This window comes from Podarcis vaucheri, assembly GCF_965113315.1.
Source record: "Podarcis vaucheri genome assembly, chromosome: 8".
In the NCBI taxonomy this organism is placed as follows: Eukaryota; Metazoa; Chordata; class Lepidosauria; order Squamata; family Lacertidae; genus Podarcis; species Podarcis vaucheri.
In genome coordinates, this window is record NC_138766.1 from 74,608,765 (window position 1) to 74,632,276 (window position 23,512).

Genomic DNA, 23,512 nt, shown 5'->3' on the forward strand with positions numbered 1-23,512 from the left:
TGTCTCTGGTTCCACTTATTCTAGGTCTCCATGCCTTCTGCTCTAGCGATCCCCAATGGGACCAGCTGCCACCACCACCGAGAAGACAGCCTTTACCACAAATCAGTCTGAGTGGTTATCTGTGTGGGCTCTGCTCTCTCAGAAGAAAACCTGCCTGCCAAAATGATTATTAGTTCTCTGTAGCCTGTGGAGATTGTACAAGACAGGTGTTCATACCTGCAGGGTTACAATCTAAATTAAACATTTATTAAAAAGGGGAATTAAGTAAGATGACTTAATGGGGAAACTTGATTACTTCATTCCTAATTATCCCCCAGTAACAATTGCTGCATCTTCTAGCCAGCAACAGCTAAGACAATTCCCTCCTTCCTTTCTTTGTAAACCATGTTCTCTGTTGCCTTTTGCCAACAGGAGCCATGCAGAATAGCAGGGACTTAATAATTTGTGAATTACACAGATATTTTGCCTACAGTGAATCTTATTTTCTAATAGTCAAGGCCTCCGTGGTGTCTGTGCTATTCCCTACTCCTCACAGTTCCTTATTGCTCATTCCAATACAGCTCATTCCAGCCCACTGCTTCTGCCTGCGATTTATTGTTTATTGTTTATTTTATTTTTTTAAAAATAGGAGTTTATGAGACACCCACCCACTATTAGAACAGAGGCTGTCAGAAGTCCAATGACTGTTTGAAACAAGGCTGCTAAAAGGAAGGAGAGAATGAAAAATTTGCAGGCACATATTCCTTTACTGCAGAGATGGGGAACCCGTTATTATATTCTGATATTATTGCATTCAAAGTCCCATCAGCCCCAGCTAGCATGACCAACAGTCAGGGGTGATGGGAGCTGTAGTCCAGCAGCATCTACAGGCTCACAGATTCCCCATTCCTGCTCTATTATTAAGCCTAGATTGCTTTTTGGAATCTGGTTGTGTACAGGTGGAAAGAGGGGTTAGCCAAAGTGGCTGATCTTCTGAGTCCCACTATCCATTCATTTAATGTGCTGCAGGGAAAAAAAGAAATGCAGACTCTGAGATTGTGTAGCGTAGCATTTGGTTTTCGAGCAGGAAGTCTGTGTCTTGCCATCAGCAAAGTTAAATGAGCAGACTTTGAAAAAAACTCAGTATGACACCTTTCACAATGAATAATAGCCCAGCCAACTTCAGGGTAAAAATTCTGTAGAAAACAAACAGGGAGGGGGTCTTGGTGGACAGTTCATAAATATTGAGCTGAGTCCAGCTATGGCCAGAATGCATATAAATGCTGCAATGGAAATAGCTTTTGACAATATTCCTAGCCCCCGTCCCCAAACCGTGACTTCCTGAAAGTGTTACAAAACATAACTCCAGAAGTCACCAGCATGCATGATTCCATGGGGATTCCATTTAGTATATTTATTTGAAATGTTTTCCCTACCCTAAGACTCTCAGAGTTGTGCACACAGCAATCAATAAAAACAAGCCGTTCCCTCCCCACAGCATTACAATCTAAGGGTGGCATCCAGCAAAGGAAGGCTATGAGTAGACTTCCTTGACCATGGTTTTCTGTGGATCTGTGGGTATGGTTACCATCCAAAAATAACACAATAGGGAATAAAGAAGAGAAGAAGAGTTTCGATTTGATATCCCACTTTATCACTACCCTAAGGAGTCTCAAAGCAGCTAACAATCTCCTTTCCCTTCCTCCCCCACAACAAACACTCTGTAAGGTGAGTGGGGCTGAGAGACTTCAGAGAAGTGTGACTAGCCCAAGGTCGCCCAGCAGCTGCATGTGGAGGAGCGGAGAAGCGAACCCAATTCACCAGATTACAAGTCTCCCGCTCTTAACCACTACACCACACTGGCAAACTCAATACACCAATTCTTAATACTCTCTTTCTCTCAAATCACTCAATAGGATGATGCACTAACGAACCAACGCTGCGTGGGGGGGGGGGAATTCAATGGTGCGCCAATATGATTGTTCTCTGCCAGCACGATCCTTTCTGCCTGCCTGCTGGAACAATCTTTCCTCCTCTCCAGTGATGTTTTTTGGGTTCTCTTAACCCTCCAGAGCTTATGCCCGTGAGGACTGGTAGGGTAGACAGTAAGGAGACCAACAGTAGAAGGCAGGCAAGTGAGAGTTGGCTGGGGGCAGGCTGAGGTTGCTGGGACAGTGCTTCACTCATCCTAATGGATCAGCCTTCACTGATGGGAGCTGTATGGGATCTGGAGGGTCACAGGTGCCCAACCCATGCTGTAGCATGTTTCTTGCCAGATGCTATTTCCAGAAAAACTTTACCAAGAGATGTCTCTTGAACTTTCCCAATAACTTTCAGAAACTCTCTTTGGCAGGAAGAAGTTATGGCTTGAATGGATATTCATTCAATGCATCGTAGCTAACCAAATTTCACAGTGGCAGGAAATGGATTGCATTTTTCCATCTCTGTACAAAGCAGCTGCTGCTGCTGTAAATTATTTCCTTGTAAATTAAAATGTCCTACGCATTTTGAGCTATTGCTCCTAGTCAGTGGCAGTCTCTGGCAAGGAAGTTTTAATGACATCAACAATTCATACGGCTCTGCCGTAATACAACTTATTTGAAGTTTTAAAAAAGAACAAACACATTACTTCACAAAGTTAAAATATATATAGTTGGCACTGGGGATATGGAAGTTTGATATGTCCATATTAACCTCAGATGCCCCCGTCACACACTCAATGCTGAAATTGACAAATGGAGTATGTGCCATACGAAGTCCCCCTAAATTCCTGGAGGTGTCCAGCTAGCCAAAATGCCTCTGGAGAGAAATGTGGGTCGTTCTGGGTTGTGAGGTTTTGACTGGGATATTTTGCTTGTAAATCAGGCACAATCCATTTAAGCAAAACTACCCATACTAAGCTGGTCCCAGTCACCAGCCTAACCAAACCTGCTCCTCAAATTAAGTTGTTATGGTTTTTTCTTTTTTTAAAAAATAATTTTTTAAAATGGCACCCTTTCCTTCTTCTGATGCTGCCTTCTTGCCTTTTCTGTTATGGCTTCCGATGCACGCAGAAAACAAGTTTGCCACATACCTGCATCTGATCCGTAGAGCTATTCTCCTTATCATTTGACAGGACAAGGTAGATATAGAAGTCTGATTTCCATGAGGTTGCTTCTCCCAGTGGTCATGTTCACAAATCACGCTAAACCAGAAAGACACCACCGCCAATCTTGGAGTTGTTATGCTTCCCATCTTCGCCCATTTCCTCCCATGTGGCTGGGAGGAGACATTTGGAAGCTTTTGCTTTTGGTTAGCAGTGGTTGGTCATGTGGCTTGGAGCAACAAACCTTGGTCGGTATTGGTTAATTTGTTATTATGTCGTGTATTTTTGTGTTTTTATGCTGTAAACTGCCCTGTGATCTTCAAATGAAGGGCAGTACAAAAATAAGTAATTAATTAATTTAACAACAACAACTCAAGGATAGGCCTTTTAATCCCAAAATTGCATTACAGTACATGTAATACACTCAGATTGAAGACTTTGCTCCATCCTGCTTTAGGAGTCAATTAATGGATAACACCGTATTTAGGATGCAAAATTTTTTACGTGGCAGGCTAAGCACTGGCTGCGCCCAACAATCAATAACTACTTGCCAAAGTCAATTATTTTACCCATTGCTATTATCAAATGATAAGCTATGCCCTGCTGCTATGGAGGGATCTGTTTAAATTAGACCCACAAAAATCTCTGTGTCCCTTAACAGTGGGAACAGAAGTGGGTCATTCCATTTCTTCCCTCCTGCTGTGGAACACAGTGTATGAAATGGGAGATCCAACCATATTTGGAATTAGGATACTTCTCTATCTTTGCAGGGGATACACTACGAGATGTCGAGATCAATCTTTGTATGCTTGGGTCGAACAAGATTTAGATGTGTGCTGCAAAACTTTGATTCATTGCAAGTACTATTCTATTTCCAAAAAGTGTACAGAAGTATCTTCAAGAGGGAAATAAAACTTTTTTATGGTTAGATTTGCTCCGTTGGTAACCTTTGGAAGTTAAGCTACATTTTCCATGCTTGCCTTTTTTTGTCTGCTATAATGAAGACTATGTGAAAAAATGAGTAGGGAGCTATTTGTTTTTCTTTCTCTGCCACAAGAGACAGAGAAAATGAGCTTCCCACAACTCTTAGCTTCATAAATGCTGACATGAATCTTAATGTTTTAGTATTTAACTTTTCGTTTGTTTTAAAGTATTGCAAATTCTTCCTGATCTTATTGTTTTAACTTTTTGTAAACAGCTTTGAGAGTGGGCAGGTGTTTTTTTAACCATCAAACGATAAATTTTCTGAAGTATATAAATAAATGTGCTGTTGTGTGCAGGAGAGGAATTATTATATGACTAATGAATTGTTATTTTATAAAGGAGCTTTTTCTCCAACAGTAAAATTTAGCTTCGCAGCAGGGCTGGCTGACGAAAGGAAAAATAGGTGAGTGCATCTTGCTTGTATCATGTCCACAAACTGGTTTAATTTTTCAAAGATCTCACCCGCGTCATGATCATACTGAAGAGGATTTTATGTGTGCCTTTGGACAGTTGCAGAGCAGCTACCTTCCTGTTTCTGCAACAGTGCTGAACCTCCTTTTCTCATAAGAGGCTTACCTATGGCATTGTTTAAATTCATTATCTCTTACCTTCAGACAGTAATAGCAGCTGTAGAACTGAGTGCCCTCAAACCCCTAGTTATTCTCCCTCAAATCAGAGCTCCTACCTCAACGTCAGGGGAAAGAAGACAAGAACATCAGTATTATTTATGTATTTATTTATTTGCTTGCTCTTTAAAAACCCACTTTATTTCTAAAAAGGTTGAAGATTTCCATCTGGAACCCAAACACAATCAAAGTTTACACATAATGGGAAGTTTCAGAGTCAATTAAAAAAAAATAGCAGAGGAAAGTAAGATGTTCGTGCTCACTATCGTTTATCCGATGAGCCAATGCAAAGTGCTAAGCATGGAGGCATTTATAGAGATGAAAAAGCAAACGAAACAAAAATGAAAACAAATAACCCCGCCTTTTTAACTAAGGCTGCAAATTACATTTTAATTATTTTGGTAGATTTCCACACACATATATATGGAGTGATTTGACTTAGCATGCCAGATAAGACATTGCTGTAATAAAAAAATAAAATGAAGAAAAATGAACAACCGGCTATTATTAAAAAAGATGTGACTGGAAACTATTTGGAAAAGCAGCAAATTAACCATTTCATGGAATCACCTGCTGGAAAGAGAAAAACAAACAAATTCCTTGCACTTCCTTAACAGAACTGCAACCTTGCACAAATAATGAACTGTTTATTAAAAAATAAAGCCGAAAACTTCTCTCTATTAAATACAAGGCAAATGCGAAGATACATTTTGGTCATGGTGCGATAAATGTTGCTTTTGAACTTACAGCATACCTCTGTATTTTCCTAATAATTTTTTTATGCAGTCACTATGTGAGCCAATTTTGAATGCAACGATAAAGCAATATGTTTGGTCATTAGTTCTCAGTGTTCACTTTTATTATGAAGAGCACTTTCGTCGTCAGAACGAACAATCTCTCGTTTGTTGCCTGGAACCCCAAAACGGGGTCATGGGTTTCAAGAGTCGCTACCAACTGCTTTGCAACTTGCCCCACTTGTCTTCCTTCCTTCCTGTTGTAGAGAACAGTAGACAGAGGAGTCGGTTGCCGATAGATGAACACGCGTCGCAGGCACTCGCAAAGGGCAGAATAGGAGTGATTTGGGGCACAGGCCATAAACTTCTTGTCTTGCTTTGATGCTTGTACATAACCTGAAGCACACACAGACAATAAAAAAGAAGATAGGGCTACAGTGGTACCTCGGCTTACATACACTTCAGGTTACATATGCTTCAGGTTACACACTCCACTAACCCAGAAATAGTACCTCGGGTTAAGAACTTTGCTTCAGGATGAGAACAGAAATAGTGCTACGGTGGCACGACACCAGCAGGAGGCCCCATTAGCTAAAGTGGTGCTTCAGGTTAAGAACAGTTTCAGGTTAAGAACAGACCTCCGGAATGAATTAAGTACTTAACCCGAGGTACCACTGTATTTTAGATATGCTCTCTCAAATAGAGGTCTGTGCCATTTTTTAAAGAAACAACCACTGAGTTTTTTGTTCTTTTAAAGAAAGAAGATGCAAAAATATATATTGGCAAGTATTTCTTTTGGATGCAAGCATCTTCTATGCCCTGTATCCTCAGGGATAGACTACTGCATTGCCCTCCATTTGGGTGTCGCTCCTTTGAAACTGTTCAGAATTGCAGCTGGGGTAAATGTGTTTTCCTGATATGGGAGGGCTGACTCCCATCATCCCTGACCATTGGGCATGTCAGTCAGGGTTGATGGGAGCTTGTGCTGCTGCTGCTGTTGACATCCGTCTGCCTTGAGAGACAATGGAGAGTGTGAGACAGGCCTGGACTTGTTTTGGGAGCACCCAACCTCTATACTAAACGCCACAGCTGAAACTTTCAACACAGGGTGGAATTCAGTCTTGCTCCATTACAGAAGCTCTGCCTGCATAACTGTTTTAGCTTGCCAGATGGAACTACACCCCCCCTTCTTTCCATGCGCTGCTCTGAGGGTTCTTTTGACCCCGCCTCAGCCAATCTGGGGGGCAATGGGGGGATGAGAATATGCCATTGTCCCTGAGCAAGGGACTCCTAAGTTAAATCGCTCCCACAGACTGTGGTATAACACAGCACATTGCTGTTCAATGCAAAGCAAACAAACCCCAAAGTTGTAGCCAACCTCTTTTGGAACAGAAGGAGCACTTTTAAATACAGTCAATCATATGTGTAGAAATGGGAAATATACAGTGGTACCTCAGGTTACAGATGCTTCAGGTTACATACGCTTCAGGTTACAGACTTCACTAACCCAGAAATAGTACCTCGGGTTAAGAATTTTGCTTCAAGATGAGAACAGAAATCGTGCTCTGGCGGCGCGGCAGCAGCAGGAGGCTCCATTAGCTAAAGTGGTGCTTCAGGTTAAGAACGGACCTCCAGAACGAATTAAGTACTTAACCCGAGGTACCACTGTACTGGCCTCTGAAAAATTCAGTATATGAAGTGACCCAAAGATGTGGAAATTCACCACAAAGTGTTATTCATTAAAAATTATGGGATGATTAAAGCAAAAATGCTTTTGAATTCCCTGTTATTTTCCACAATGAAGATTAAAAACATTGGACTGCCAGCTAAAAAACCCAAAACCCTAAAGTGTTGTTGTACACTTTCAACACAATCCTGAATTGAAATCTTCCAAAGGGTATAAGATGGGCAATACTACAGCACTCCTTCTGTCAGTAGTGTGCTCAGTGAAATCCACTCAAGTCAGTCAGCATGCCTGGAATTTTTTTATGGATTTCCCCCCACCCTGGAGCAATTAACTTGGAATTGATCCTCAAATTTGATCTAGGAGTTGTCTCGAACTAAGTTCTCCTGAGAGCAGGCCCACAGAAATTAATGGCCATGACTAACTTAAACCCATTGGGTCTACCTACAACTTAACTGCACACAACCCTGAAATATGTTTTTTATCTGTGGACATAGATTCTATTTATGTTCTCCAGATGGCACTGTAGAACCCTTCATCCATAAAACTAATTTCTATTTAATTCTGAAGAAACTTGGCTTGCTGATGAGATAGTAATTAAGATTTTAGAGATCTCCATTCTCAATTAGTTGGCTATGATGAGGAGGCAGTAATTAAGATTATACTGATTCCCCCCCCCCAATTGTCGGTTGGTTGCTTATTCCCTTTTAAGTCATTACGGAAGTCAGCTTAGCGTTTAGCTACTTTCCAAGATGCAGCGATTTATCAACCGAGTTTTGAAAGACAGAGAGCTCTGTTATGGATGAGATCAGAGATACTGCACGGAAGTGTTGGAAGAGTTATGGACCACAGCTTTATAAGGAAGAGAAATGCTATTTCAAAAAGCCTTCCTCCCATACCTAAGGCATTGAAGGTTGAAATGTGCTCCCATTTGTCCTGCTGATCTGGGCGTGGCTGCCAGAGAAGAGCATCAACATCATGGCGTAAGCAGAAGCATGGCATTTCCTTGGGATCCACCACCGTAGAGAAGAGGTACTGGTTGCTTCCAAGATTCACCTGCAGAAAAAAAGGGGGGATCCTTTTAGTACAAATGTAAAGATTATCTGCTTGATTATATGTAGCATTAGCAGCTTCACAGCAGTTGGGGAGGGGGCAGAAAGAAAATTGATAGAGCAGGTATCCATGAACTGTGGAGGACCAGAATAGCTAGAGTCAGTTTTGGTTTCCCCCTTGCCCTGACATAGATATGAAAGGTGGTTTACTTACACCAAGGAATGTTTTAACGCAACATTAGAGCCATTCAAAACCGCTTCCTCGTGGTTCAAAGATTACTCTAAATTCTATTCCTAACAGCCAGTAGGGCATGTTGGCTTAGAAGGTGGTACACCAAAGTTCATATCTGCACTCGGCCATGAAACTTGCTGGTTGACTATGAGCTAATGGCTATTTCACAGTACTGTATAATCTACCTCCCTGTGTCATCATGAGGTCAAAATGCATGCTACCTTGGACTCTTAGTAAAGGGACCCCTGACCATTAGGTCCAGTCGTGACCGACTCTGGGGTTGCGGCGCTCATCTCGCTTTATTGGCCAAGGGAGCTGGCATACAGCTTCTGGGTCATGTGGCCAGCATGACTAAGCCGCTTCTGGCGAACCAGAGCAGCACATGGAAACACAATTTACCTCCCCGCCGGAGTGGTACCTATTTATCTACTTGCACTTTCGAACTGCTAGGTACGATAAATAGGCAACAAATAGGCCATACAGCATAGTTGAATACATTTATCATTTTAGTCTGAATATAATCTTCACTTTTTAAATTTGTTCAGATTCTGAAGTTTCAGACAGGACTGAACCCATTTAAACTATGAAATTACTGGGCACGTTCAGGACAGGGAAGTAAAACAAGTATCAATATAGAACTTAAGGCTATTGCTAGACATTACTGTTTAAGTGTCTAAGCAATGACTTGCACCTCTCGGTTTCCTGTTTCTCCCCCTAATGGTAATATTTATGTAGTGTTTGTTACTCAACGATAAAAATAAAGAAGCAGAAATTCAAAACTTCCTTTAGAAAGACTACCAGCGACATCTGCTTTTCTCAAAACCCACTGGTGAATTGCCAGGGCTTGCTATATACATTGAACAACAGCTACAATTATAACGGTAAACGAAACCACCAACCCACAAGTGCCAAGTCTTCCAAAAGAGGATGTGGGGGAAGAAATGGCTGCTTGCTCACAAGTAGTCCAACCAGCAACCAGTCAGGATGGGCAGCAGCTAAGCAAGTCTCAGAAGGAGCCAGGGAGGAAGAGAGAAGCCAGAGGAAGGCAAAGGCTACCTCTGGAAGGGGGACGTTGCAATGGGTGCCGGGAGTTAGGAGGGCTTATTTATTCCCCCATGACAAGCCGGTTTCTCTGATCTGCCAAGAGAGGACAGTCTGTGCCTAAAAGCAGCAAGGATGGCTGTCTAGATCTCTGAGTGGTCTGGGACCATGACAGCCCCATTTTGTAAAGATAATGTTTAAGCCAATTTAAGCACCTACTTCTCAGGTGTCTAATGGAATGAAAATAAACCGCTCTGCTTTGCACGCCAAGAAGGATCGAAGCAGATCCGTTAGATGCAAAGGCTACATCGCCAGCAGCTGTTTTTTCAGAAAAAGAACAATCTGGCTGTTTCAGCCAAGACGGCAACTTGTAACCAAAGGCAGGGCTAGCCGAGAACTGGGGGCTTAAGCACCCGTCTGCTCTTGGACTAGTTTGTTAAATTCAGTATCTACTTCAGGGTTGTTGTTTTTCCCTTTTTAAATATTTTCTTAGTTTAAGAACAGAGGAAGCTGTCTTAGACCATGTCAAATCCAGCTTAGTAATGTATGCACTGACTGGCAGTAGCATTCTGTGGTTTCATGCAGAAATATTTCTGCACACATGGCAGTATCTCTGCCATGCGACTATGACCCATCTGTTTTCTCCTCTAAAGCAGGCTCTCTGGATGTTATTTGTTGCAAAGAGGCAAAACTGTGAGGCCACCGATATCGGGACTTTTACACGTTTACATTTGTATTCCCAATCTCAGCACCACCAGTCGCTGGATGAACCCCCCCCCCCCCCCCGTGCTGCGGATGAACAGCAGAGAGTGAGAAAGGTTAACGTTTTCAGAGAAATGATTTTCTAGGTCAGGGAATCAGTATTTCTACTATGATTCTGAGAGTCCCATTGACTATACATCATGCACTGTCTGCAGTAATAACGTTGCTGGCAGATTCTAATATCATATGCTGACTCCCTTGAATAAATAATGCCTGAATCCACTTTACTTCTAATCCAACTCCGCGTTAGGAACACCAGAATGGAAGGCCGTAGAGAAACGTAAGCTTCTCCATGGACTAATTCAAAACAGATTACTGTTATTAATATTATTTCCCTCTCCCCCCACCCTTTTCTCCTTCTACCCAGTATCTTTGAATGTACACCCTCCCCATACAAGTTAAGATCAAGAAGATGTCTCTCTTACTGGGATTCACATGGTTCATTATAGTTCCTAATGAAATAAGGCAAACCTAATGAATACAGTGGTACCTCGGGTTAAGTACTTAATTCGTTCCGGAGGTCCGTACTTAACCTGAAACTGTTCTTAACCTGAAGCACCACTTTAGCTAATGGGGCCTCCTGCTGCTGCCGCGCCGCCAGAGCACGATTTCTGTTCTCATCCTGAAGCAAAGTTCTTAACCTGAAACACTATTTCTGGGTTAGCGGAGTCTGTAACCTGAAGCGTATGTAACCTGAAGCGTATGTAACCCGAGGTACCACTGTATATTACTTTAGTAGTAGCAATAATAATAATAATAATAATAATAATAATAATAATAATAATAATTTATTTATACCCTGCCCATCTGGCTGGGTTTTCCAGCCTCTCTGGGCAGCTTCCAAAAAAATTTAAAATACAATAGTCTGTCAAACATTAAAAGCTTCCCTAAACAGGGCTGCTTTCAGGTGTCTTCTAAAAGTCTGGTAGTTGTTGTTCTCTTTGACATCTGGTGGGAGGGCGTTCCACAGGGCGGATGCCACTACCGAGAAGGCCCTCTGCCTCGTTCCCTGTAACTTGGCTTCCCTGATTCTATTGTGGCTGATTCTATTGTGCGTGCGTGGGAACCTTAAGCTACCGAACTGGAGCCCATATGAAGGGGTGATGAAGTGCCATCCAGAGAGGTGGTTGGCTAAAATATGCTACTTACTGATAAACATTAAATTAACCCAGTATAGATGGGAGGTGGGACACAAAGATGCTTCTCTGCTAGACAGCCTTCAGGATTGACATGTTTCTTGTGCATACATTCAATTTGTTTTGAGATTTGTTTCCTACCATATGGTTCCTCTGAACCTTCTGGGAACCTTACATTAAAAAAGAAAAAGCCCAACACAGTATCTAAAGAGAGATGAAAAGCCCCTGATCAGAAAAGCATAAAACAGCATACTAGCAGCACACGACAGAGCCTCCAAAATCAATTCCACTTACTCTCCCCGGCACCTACTGGAACAGAAAGCTTTTTGCTGCTTAAAGATAAAACCAGAGGCAACCTGCCAAGCTTTTGAGAAAATTCCATAATGAGGCTGCCTCATGCACCTACCCACTCACCCTGGTGCTCACAAGTGGGTTAGAGATCGGCTAGCTTTCTTGGGCGGCTGCAGGTTGGTCCCAAGGATTATTCTTTGTCATTTAAAATGGACACTGGGAGGGTCTGGACATGCACAAGTTAAAGCCAACTGCATGCAGTGAAGAAGTCTGAGTGAACAGCTATTTGTGCAAAGGCTTCTTCCTGGAAAGCAGTCTACATGGATGTCCAAGTCAGGACCAGAAACACGGTGCTACTCCTGGTAACAGTGTGATGCCACCTTCACACAACTCACGCCCTGCAGTATCAGTTTTAGGGTTAAGGAGTAACAAGAGAGGAAACTGCACGAGATTAGCAATATTTTCTTACTGGTGGATAGCTTGTTTCTAAAATGGAAGAGCTTTTGGCAACCATAGAATCTTGCAGCTGTTGACTTCTGAGATCTTGACATTTGGAGGGGTAATCTAAAATGAAATACAGTGGTACCTCGGTTTATGAACTTAATCCGTTCTGGAAGTCCATTCTTAAACCGAGGCACGCTTTCCCTAATGAGGCCTCCTGTCGCCGGTGCCCTTCCATCATTTGGCTTCCGTTCGTAAACTGAGGTAAAGTTCGCTAACTGGAACACTACTTCCGGTTTTGTGGAGTTCATGTACCAAACAGTTTGTAAACAGGGCTGTTCTTAAACTGAGGTACCACTGTACCTACATTGGCTCCCAGCACATTTACGAGCACAATTCAAAGTGTTGGTGCTGACCTTTAAAGCCCTAAATGGCCTCGGCCCAGTATACCTGAAGGAGCGTCTCCACCCCCATTGTTCAGCCAAGACACTGAGGTCCAGCTCTGAAGGTCTTCTGGCAGTTCCCTCACTGCGAGAAGCAAAGTTACAGGGAACCAGGCAGAGGGCCTTCTTGGTGGTGACGCCCGCCCTGCGGAATGCCCTTCCATCATGTCAAGGAAATAAACAACCACCTGACTTTTAGGAGACATCTGAAGGCAGCCCTGTTTAGGGAAGTTTTTAATGCTTGATGTTTTATAGCTTTATTATCATCATCAGTAGTAGTAGTAGTATTCCGCTGGGAGCCGCCCAGAGTGGCTGGGGAAACCCAACCAGATGGGTGTGGTATAAATAATAAATTACTACTACTATTCTTATTACAATGACACTGAAATTTGTTCTGTACTGTAAGCAAACAACTGTGACCCTCCAGATGTTGGTGGATTACAAGACACACCATTCTTGACCACTTCTCCTCACCTTATTGTGCAACAGATTGAAAGACAGGTTCTTCTCCACAACCATGACTGCCCAAGCAATTTTTGCACAAGTAACAGCACCATACAACTGAGCCTAGTCAAAGACTGCCTTGGTTCATGTGTTCAATGTGCATTATGGATGTAGGAACTTGGACCCAGATGGGCAAGAGATGGCAGAATATTGTGGAGTGGGGAGAGAATCTGCATCAAGGGATGGTAGAAAAAGAGATCCCTCTCCCTCATCAACAGACAGGAAGGAGAGAAGAGTTGCTTGCTTTGAAATTTATCAGGCATAAATTAGCTAAAGGCACCTAGTTACCCAGTAATTTTAAAATACAGAAAAGCCCCACAAGGCAGAAAGGACAAGCTTACTGGTATTCTAAACTAGTCTGCAAAAAAATAATTACAGTTTGCAAGATGGCAATTATTTTTGAGGCACAAAAAGAAAATAGAAGCAGTCGATACCAACCCATTGATTACTAGGAAAAGCAGAAAAGAACATAAAGAGACACTAATGGCAGCTATTTCCCTTCATCTCTGACAAAAGAGATGTATCGGTTGTGGATATTTTTTTGGCCAGACAAGATGAATTCACATTACAGTAGTCCTGTGCCTCAAAAAAGCACTGGTTACATTACCTTGCATGCAAAGATTAAACACACCCAAACAAGGTAATGCTATCTAGCATGTTGATTAGATTCAGCCACGCCTATATTCTAGAGGCAACAATAATGTGCATCTCTGTTTTTATATAGACAGAATACATTTAATTGTTAATTAACATCAATAGTAGCTGACAACAGCTAACTGCACTTTTCTGTCTGTGCAGGAACCCTGCACCAAGAATCCATGTCTGAATCACATTAGAAGTTTCCAAATTCACTGATGCTCTCGAGAGCAGTTAATTTCAAAGTAAAATGCAGACTGCTTTGAGCAGCGGCTGCCTCTGTGCAACAACTATGCATAATGCCCGACATTCAGGGCTGTTCTTGGATTCAAGCAGCATTCAAAGCATGGGCAGCTAATGCAGACGATCCGAGCTTGGATAAGCCTTGGGGTGGCAAATCTTCATGCAGCACGTCTATCTGCTAAAGTTGACTATTTGTAATGCTGTTTCCAAATGTCAACTTTTATCGGGCAGAATGAGCTGTGTAGACACCTAGAAAAATTGAGGCAAGGGGCGGCTGCGATGAAGAGCTGGGGTCCGCAACAAGACCTGGCTGCCGATGCTTAAAATGGAAAAACAAAACAAAAACAGACAAGTGAGGCAGGAAGAAGGTACAGAGGAACTTTGAAACGAAGCCCACCAAGATAAGCTGCATTGTCAAGCTTCTGGCAGTTTGCGATTGATGAGCTATCAGCTGCTCGGTTTGGCTTCTCAGGTGCTTGAGAATGCCCTTGGTTTTGCAGGCCCAGGCAGACAGCAGACGCAGGGTGTCTAATTGACCCTTTCCAGGGCTTCCATAGATGACTGGCAAGTTGCAAGATGTGAAAGCTTATTTTAAAGCAATGCTCTAGAGCAGGGGTGGTCAACTCCCAAGAGACTGCGATCTACTCACAGAGTTAAAAACTGGCAGTGATCTATCCCCTTTTGGGGGGTTCAGGTCAAAGTTGCTGAATTTTTTTTTTTAGGAAGGAGGAAGGCCCATTTTTGGGGTTGGGTCAAAGTTGTTGAGTTTTTTTAGGGCGGAGGTAAAATGTTGAGGTTTTTTTAGGGGAGCCACAATTGTTCAGCTTCTTTGGGGGGAGCCAATGATCTACCGCAGACGTTGAGTGATCTACCGGTAGATCACGATCTACCTGTTGGACATGCCTGCTCTAGAGGGAGGCAAAAGGAGCTGAGCGGCACCTGATCTCAGACAACCAATCTCTATGGGGATGCTGTTCCAAATACTATATACGCCCTCCAAGTGGCAAATGGACACACAGAAACAAAAGGAAATGAAATTGAAAGGGGGAAAAACACCACCCCAATCACAGAAGTAAGAAAAAGTAAAAGAACCTTTTGCGGGCTTGAGCTTTGGGGGTGGGGTGGGGAACGACAACGACGAGACAAAAACAAACAAGGGCTAGAAAAATTCAAGCACACTTCTAGCCACTTTTGGCCACAATGACTACAAAAAGAAGCAGCATGATTAAGCAGAGCACTACTTCCAGTTGCTAGATGATACAAACAGGAAGTTATATTCATTGTATGTTGCTCATCAGTGTCTGGATGGCCAACAGAGTGCTGGATTAAATCATCTCTGGTCTGATCTAGCAAGACAAACATTGTGCTTATTTCTCACATGCATTTATCATCCCATACTAGAAATAAGTTTAAGTCCTGCCATGTCTTTGGGTGAAAGCTAGATCAGCTTGAAGAATGCAAATTATTCAGGCTAACACTGTAGTGCATGCTTTTTTATTTCTAGGGATTATTTCCGGAAGAAAAATGTGCATTTCGAAACCATACCAGACCCTGCTTAGCTTTGCAAGCAAGTTTTCTAGTTTTGTTCCTACTCTCCCCACAGCAAATGGCATAATTACATACCAGTGTCTTGCCCATCTAGTTTCAGAAGTAACCAACTGTATGCATCCTACTCAAAAGGAGCAAATGTGACAAACAGGCATTAAGTACAAAACCATTTGCGTTGAACTGTCTTCCTTAGTTGCCAACTGGTAATTATTTGATACAACTGCATAAAGGGGAGTTTGCCTTTCTCATGAACATGTATTCACTGCTTGTTATCTATGCTAGCACTCTTCTTTTGCTGTCACAGTTAAGTGATTTATACAAGTTTTTTTGTTTTTTAAATAATGAATGGCAGCAACCTTTTGGCTTAGATGCAAACAAGATGAGCTGTTATCTTCACACGCAACTATTTAATAAAGGAGGAGAGAAAGTGCACTGAAAAATCAAAATTAGAAGAACAATATTACAATGGACTATTATACAAAGAACTGTGAACATCGAATCTACTTTATCAAATCTACTTTATTTAGAAAACTTCAAACCTAATAGTGCACAAAAGACTGATTAATTTCCTGAAAGCAGTACATCTCTAAAGTACTGGGGTGTAAAGGTGCACTACTTGCCCTGGACAAAAGGAGTCAAGAAAGAGAAGGAAAAGAAAATCCTCTTCAAGAGCAGCTAAAGTGAATGAAAGACAGATAACTTGACTGGTTGAGCTCATTTCTTGAGACTAGCAGTAGGCAGATAAATAATACTAATAAAGGGAAGATGCATGGCTCCATTGGCCAAGGCATAAAGTAGCAAATCCCAGAAAAGTAACAGCCCATAAAAATAAAGAATTGCCTTACTATCTCTGAGAATTTTCAATCTTGGAGGAAGCTGTGGGGGGCATATGCCATATCCTGCCATGATGTAGGAGATAGTAAGTTTGCCAATGAGATAAAAAATATGACTTTGTCTCTCCTCAAGTTAGTGTTTGAAGTGATAACAGAAGCACTGATACATGATATATACATTTTTTTAAAAAAAAACAGATTTGTATTTCTAGCATCTGGAAATGGGATCTCATCATCGGCGACTTCAAATGCTAAATCACTGCTAAAACTGGAAGATCAGCTAATAGCCATTCTGAATGCTTCCTACTTGATGCAAAAGCTGTTTTAAGAAGTCCAGTGCGGAAACCTGTGCCATAAATTCAACCAATGAAAGGGTTGGATGGAAGGTTAAGCTGATTCCCCTATCTTCCTTCTCCATTAGGCTGCCCCAAATGCTCTACCAAATCCGGGGACCCTGCTGAATGGGGCAGCCTATAGTGAGAAGGGACAGATAAAACAGGTTATGCCAGCCCCCAATTCTACAGCTGCTTTGACTTCTTCTATATATTTTTCACCCTGCTCACCCACCCAGGTCTCAGTAATATAGACCAGATCAGCCTCCTCGTCCACAATCAGGATCATGGATGAGGGAGATCTTATTCAGAGCTGACCTGACATTCAATGGCAGCAGCTGCAGGCCCCAAAGCCGCCTGATAGGACAACCACAATTCCCCAGGTGGTGCGGTTGGCACATGGCACAGCCATTAACTGCCTGTGTCATATGCCCTTTACCTGGCCTTCCCTACCTGCCCCTACCCCAGACTTCCTCAACCTCGGCCCTCCAGATGTTCTGAGACTACAATTCCCAGCATCCCTGACCACTGGCCTTGCTAGCTAGGGATCATGGGAGTTGTAGGCCAAAAACATCTGGAGGGTGGAGATTGAGGAAGCCTGGCCTACCCTAAACCACTGCAAATGACCCCCCTGCTCTCTCCAGCTCCTCCCCTCCCAGGCACATCTCCCCTCCAATCATCATCATCATCATCACACATGCATCCATTATAAAGTTAATTGTAGCAGAGAAGCTGCCAGATGCATCAATATGACTTGTGCAGCAGTCAAGCTAGGAATAAACTTTTTCGCCCTTCTCTCCCCTTTGCAGAGGGATGAAAGGCTTGGCCTCTCTCTCTCTCTCTCTCTCTCTCTCTCTCTCTCCCTCCCCCCCCCCTCTGTCTCTCCCATTCACCTCCCTGCCACAAACAGCACCAACCACTTTCAGGCCCCCATAAACCTACACGGAATGTGCAGTATATAAACTATGCAAATAAATAAATCTTCAGAATGGTAAGTTTTTCAAATATTGTACACAGAAATAAAGAAAACTTACCAATATGCTTTACAAGGGAACAAAACATAGCAGCTAAGAGAGGACGATGCCACAAGCATTGTATTTATATTCAAGGACAATCTGCTTTTTAGTATCTCTTACACAACTTACACAGCGCGGGTGGCGCTGTGGGTAAAACCTCAGTGCCTAGGGCTTGCCGATCGTATGGTCGGCGGTTCGAATCCCCGCGGCGGGGTGAGCTCCCGTCTTTCGGTCCCAGCTCCTGCCCACCTAGCAGTTCGAAAGCACCCCTAAGTGCAAGTAGATAAATAGGTACCGCTTTATAACGGGAAGGTAAACGGTGTTTCCGTGTGCGGCACTGGTGCTGGCTCGCCAGAGCAGCTTCGTCACGCTGGCCACGTGACCCGGAAGTGTCTTCGGACAGCGCTGGCCCCCGGCCTCTTAAGTGAGATGGGCGCACAACCCTAGAGTCGGACACGACTGGCCCGTACGGGCAGGGGTACCTTTACCTTTACCTTTACACACAACTTGCATGCACATTACATTATTCTACAACACAGAACAAACTACGTGTTGAGCCTGTTCGAAGATCATCTTTCCTGATGAGCGGAGTCCAGGCCCGGCAGATAGGTAGTGAACGACCAATAATATCAGACCACAATGCAATCCAGTTCTCTGCTGGTAGGCAAGTAATTAAGAAATGCTGATTATGAAGATTATTATCTTATGCTTACCACATGGGTGACATTGAAGGTGTTACCATCAAATCTGCACAGACTTGTGCTGTCTTCGAGAAAAATGTCGCATTCTTCCAGCTCCTGGGCATTGCACGGAGGGTTCTCTTTGTTAGGGTCTGGATTCTAAAATCAAAAATTAGTATTATTTAGATTTTTGGGCATTCCAAGGGCATATAAAGGTTACACTACTGAAAAATGGGTGAGTGGGAAAAATAGCCACACAGTAATACTAATACGATAAATAGCCACTAATGCAATACAATATGTACTGTATCAAATATTTCAAAGGTAGTTCAAACAAGCTAGGGCCATGCCATGACCCCAGCAGGAACCCAGGGGGGCTCGACTTGATCCGCATCGACGGGGCTCCCCCTACTGGTGGTTTACCCTTCCAGACTTCCTGCAAGGCGGGCAAGTGTCAGATATACAGTGGTACCTCGGGTTAAGTACTTAATTCGTTCCGGAGGTCCGTTCTTAACCTGAAACTGTTCTTAACCTGAAGCACCACTTCATGGGGCCTCCTGCTGCTGCCATTCTGCTGGAGCACAATTTCTGTTCTCATCCTGAAACAAAGTTCTTAACCCGAGGTACTATTTCTGGGTTAGCGGAGTCTGTAACCTGAAGCGTATGTAACCCGAGGTACCACTGTAGTCTGTTGATGCCAGTGCCTAAGCCAATACTGCTCATATTTTGTAACCAATAAAGTTGTGGCCTAAATTTTGCCCATTAACTTTAACCTAAATTCTGTGTCCTTGTGTCTTTATTCTTCTGGGGTGGCTTGGGGGGTCTTGAAGCGCAAATACCCACTAATGCAATACAATATGTACCGTATCAAATATTTCAAAGGTAGTTCAAACAAGGTCTTCTTGAACTTTTGGAATAGGGGTGATTTGAAGGAACAAATGCAACATGGCAATCCTCCTTGGGCTGTACTATTTCAGACCGCAGCTGGGTCAGCAATTAATTCTTCACATAACATGCTAGCTGTACATATTTGACTGTGCCTTTAGCACAAGAAAATGTAACAGCTATGCTGCCTGGATAGCTCAGTTGATTATAGCTGTCAGGAGCCTACACTCGAGTAGGACCCTGGCAGAGACACAAGCCCGACTGGCATGTTCTCTCCCTCCTGGTCGATTGTTCGGGAGCTTCATAAGCTTTCTTCAGCCTGAACATCACAACGACCGATGCCAACCGACACCAGCACACTTAGGGATCTGCAGAGTTTGTGCATCATGCGCATGACAGACCTCAGCAACTCAGCATATTGGCTAATCTACCATATTTTTCGCTCCATAAGATGCACCAGACCATAAGACGCACCTAGTTTCTGGAAGAGGAAAACAAGAAAAAAAATATTCTGAATCTCAGAATCCAGAACAACAAGAGGGATCGCTGCGCAGCGAAAGCAGTGATCCCTCTTGCTGTTCTGGCTTCTGGGATAGCTGCACAGCCTGCATTCGCTTCATAAGATGCACACACATTTCCCCTTACTTTTTAGGAGGGAAAAAGTGAGTCTTATAGAGCAAAAAATACGGTACTTTATTTACATATAAACACACACGGAGCACTGCAACATGGCTCCCTCCCTCTCTAGCATCAGACAGCAAAGAGAAAAAGAACAAAGGACAATAGTCCCACTTCATGGAACACAGTAATGCAAACATCCTGTCTCCGTCACTTCCCACTCTGTGTAGTCAAAACACATACCGTCATGTGAAAGACAACAATCCTACGACTGCAATCATAGATCAGGAATTCTAACAAGAGCATGGTGCTGAGAATGCCAAGGCTGCAGCTTCAATTCCCATAAGGGACAGCTGCATATTCCTACACTACAGTGGGTTGGACTAGATGATCCTCATGGTCCCTTCGAACTCTACAATTCTATGATTCTATCACAAGTTTCAAGGACACTGTTTTCACTATGGAGGCACTGAACACAAATGACCCAGTGCTCCCAGTGAACCTTTGAAATCACAACTGCTCAGAGTGGGAGGCTTCTACGACTTCTAGGGCTGACCATCTGTACAACGGAAAAACCACACGCACAGGCCCGACGCAAGGACAAGTAAGACGATAAAGCAATTTGTGTACGGGGAACAAATATTGCATTGTGTAAATGAGCAATACTGCCACAGGCAGAGGTCAAATCAACTGTAAAATGAATGAGGAACATAACAAATCGGCTTGAGAATTTTAAGTTGGGTTGGCGTTTATATGCTCCAGCAATGCATTCACTTTGGAAGCTGACAAAAATGGGTAACAAGGAAAGCCAACATTTTAGTTTGTTCATGAACAGGCAAGATGAATAAAAATTAGTTCCCTGGAGTTGTTTGCAATTTGCCAGTTGCCATGCTACCCTTGACTGAATATTCAAGGGTCATGTAAACAAGCCAGGAAGCTTCATCTTTAAGCACAGGAGGGCCAGAAGGAAAACTATCCAGGTTCCATATGGACACCATATATTCTTTGTTCCTGCACTCGACTTGAGTGCAATTTTGATATTATTATTTTTTGGTAAATAGTTTTGGAGAGCTTCTTGGGCCTATGAAGCAGGATGTAAGTAGTCTAAAGAAATACAAAGAGATAAAAGAGGATACTGACTTACTGGGAAACTCGCATTTACTGGAAGAGGGCTTGCTGCGCCACTCTCAATTACTCCCAAGTAAAATCTGATTTCTCTTAAAGGGGATAAACACTTGACTGAGACTAGAAAGAGCAAATCAAAAGCTGAGAGCAGAATTTACTTTTATCCATATATGATTTTATCTCTCTCTCTCTCTCTCTCTGTGTGTGTGTGTATGTATATGTATATATGTATATATCATTTAAAAATATGAAAGCGATTTATTGTGTGTGTGTGTGTGTGTGTGTATAAAATCAGAGTTCATCAACTATCATGGAAAGATGTATTTTTAATTGCTGGCATAAGCCTGGTGGAATAGAATTTTTTTCAGGATGTGCTTGACAGTTTAAACAGAATTTGGAAGATGTGCTTAGGAAAAGCAACACTATACCATTTTCCTTATTATTTTAATACACTAGACTAGCTACTGGGATGCAGGGCCTCTGCTGAGAAATAATGCTCAGCAGCGCAGAAACCATTTGCCCTAGATTCATTGCTTTTAATTTACAAGACCAAACATTTTCCATGTCTAAATTTTTATGGTTCACAGAAGTGAAAGCTTGGTCAAAGGTATTATGAATCCAACATTAGGTTTTTCTCACACACCCCCCCCCGAGTGAAACAATGTGAAGGATATGTAACAGATTTCAACCACAGTTTCCTAGATACAGTGGTACCTCGGGTTAAGTACTTAATTCGTTCCGGAGGTCCGTTGTTAATCTGAAACTGTTCTTAACCTGAAGACCACTTTAGCTAATGGGGCCTCCTGCTGCTGCCGCACCGCCGGAGCACGATTTCTGTTCTCATCCTGAAGCAAAGTTCTTAACCTGAAGCACTATTTCTGGGTTAGCGGAGTCTGTAACCTGAAGCGTATGTAACCTGAAGCATATGTAACCCGAGGTACCACTGTAGTTATAAAGGCAAAAAAAATATGAATCTGAGGTTCTTACATTGAAACTTCTGAAATGTTTTTAATATTAAAATCTTTGAAATTTAAATGACTCATTTCTTAAGGAAAACGCTCTTTAAAAAATGAAGAAAAAGAAACCAGAAAAGGAAAGCAGCAGATTCCATTGTCAATAAAGCAGCACGACTAAAGGTCAAATTCCAACAGACGTAGCTTGACAACCTAATCAGCTTTTACCAATCTATTGCTATCCAGATGTTTTGGATGACAACTCCTATCAACCCTAGCAGGCATGACTCTGTCATCTCAAACATGTGAAGGGCACCAGATTGGCAAAGGCTGAGCTAAACTTTATCTTCACAGTATGCTTGGGATCTTAAATAGGCTTGGTAAGGTAAAGGTAAAGGGACCCCTGACCATTAGGTCCAGTCATGACTGACTCTGGGGTTGCAGTGCTTATCTTGCTTTATTGGCCGAGGGAGCCGGCATACAGCTTCCGGGTCATGTGGCCAGCATGACTAAGCCACTTCTGGCGAACCAGAGCAGTGCACCGAAACACCGTTTACCTTCCCGCCGGAGCAGCCAGAGCAGCGCACGGAAACACCGTTTACCTTCCCGCCTATTTATCTACTTGCACTTTGACGTGCTTTCAAACTGCTAGGTTGGTAGGAGCTGGGACAGAGCAACAGGAGCTCACCCCGTTGCAGGGGGTTTGAACCGCCAACCTTCTGATCAGCAAGTCCTAGGCTCTGTGGTTTAACGCACAGTGCCACCCACGTCCCTATAATAGGGTTGGCAAACAAGGTTAAAACTAACCATGGCTTGTTAAGTATTATGCCTGCACCATGTCTGAATAATTACTCTGAAAGGTGCATTTGTTTTTCCACCGGGCTAATCAATCTATTTAAAGATTCTTGCTTTCAAGGATTATCGCCATAGTGGATGTCAATCATCACAGGCTTCTTCAGAGCTAGGATGAGGAATTCTTTCATAACCAAGATATGAAACAGAATTTTATCGTAGTTCCACCGCTGTGCTGAAACCTGAGATAACGCACCATGGTGCATGGAACCTTGAGAGGATGCTGCCTCCCGCCGTAACAGAAGTACACACTCAAAACCTGGGATCAGAAAAGTTCACTCTGTAAAGTCCAGAGCAAGGTGGGGTGTTTAGGAAATTATTATGAAGGTTAGGACTGAAAATGAAGGGGATTTGAGTGACTTGAGCACAGGGAGCAGCATTTAATCCTATTGATTATAAGACTTCAGGAGCAGCTGACGCAATGAGGCAATGACACCTTCTCAACAGCGGCGTCGCAGCATCATATTCTCTGCATTTTCTCTTGGTAACTTTTAAATGATTCTTCAGGTACAGAGAGTCCTGCAATCCAAGTCAAAGCATGCTTGGTCCTAAGTAGGTCATACAAAGTTATTGGGACTTCCTAAAACACAAACAGATCTTGAATAGAATTGCAGCAAAGTTATTACAGCCTTGCATATATATATAGACTTGGGGTTTGGGAGTGTTTTTTTGGGTGGAGGGATACTGAAACAAATGCATATTATAAGTTAACAAGAGTGAACAAAAGCATAGATCTGACATTTCACATTTTAGCTGTTTAATGGTCTTATTATTGTGAACAATTATTGTTAATTGTT

The 23,512-nt window shown here is 42.7% G+C and overlaps 1 protein-coding gene across 1 annotated transcript in view; it reads right to left on the bottom strand.

Moving 5' to 3' along the window:
- Nucleotides 1–4,769: 4,769 nt before the first annotated feature.
- Nucleotides 4,770–23,512, bottom strand: part of NUDCD1 (NudC domain containing 1) — a 48,919-nt gene continuing 30,176 nt past the window's right edge. Inside the window, exons 8-10 of the mRNA XM_082235682.1 lie at nt 18,316–18,441; nt 7,992–8,148; nt 4,770–5,804 (exon numbers count right to left, since the gene is read on the bottom strand). Coding sequence (XP_082091808.1) covers nt 5,512–5,804; nt 7,992–8,148; nt 18,316–18,441 — 576 coding nt within the window. The 3' untranslated portion in view covers nt 4,770–5,511. The remainder of the gene's footprint in view (nt 5,805–7,991; nt 8,149–18,315; nt 18,442–23,512) is intronic.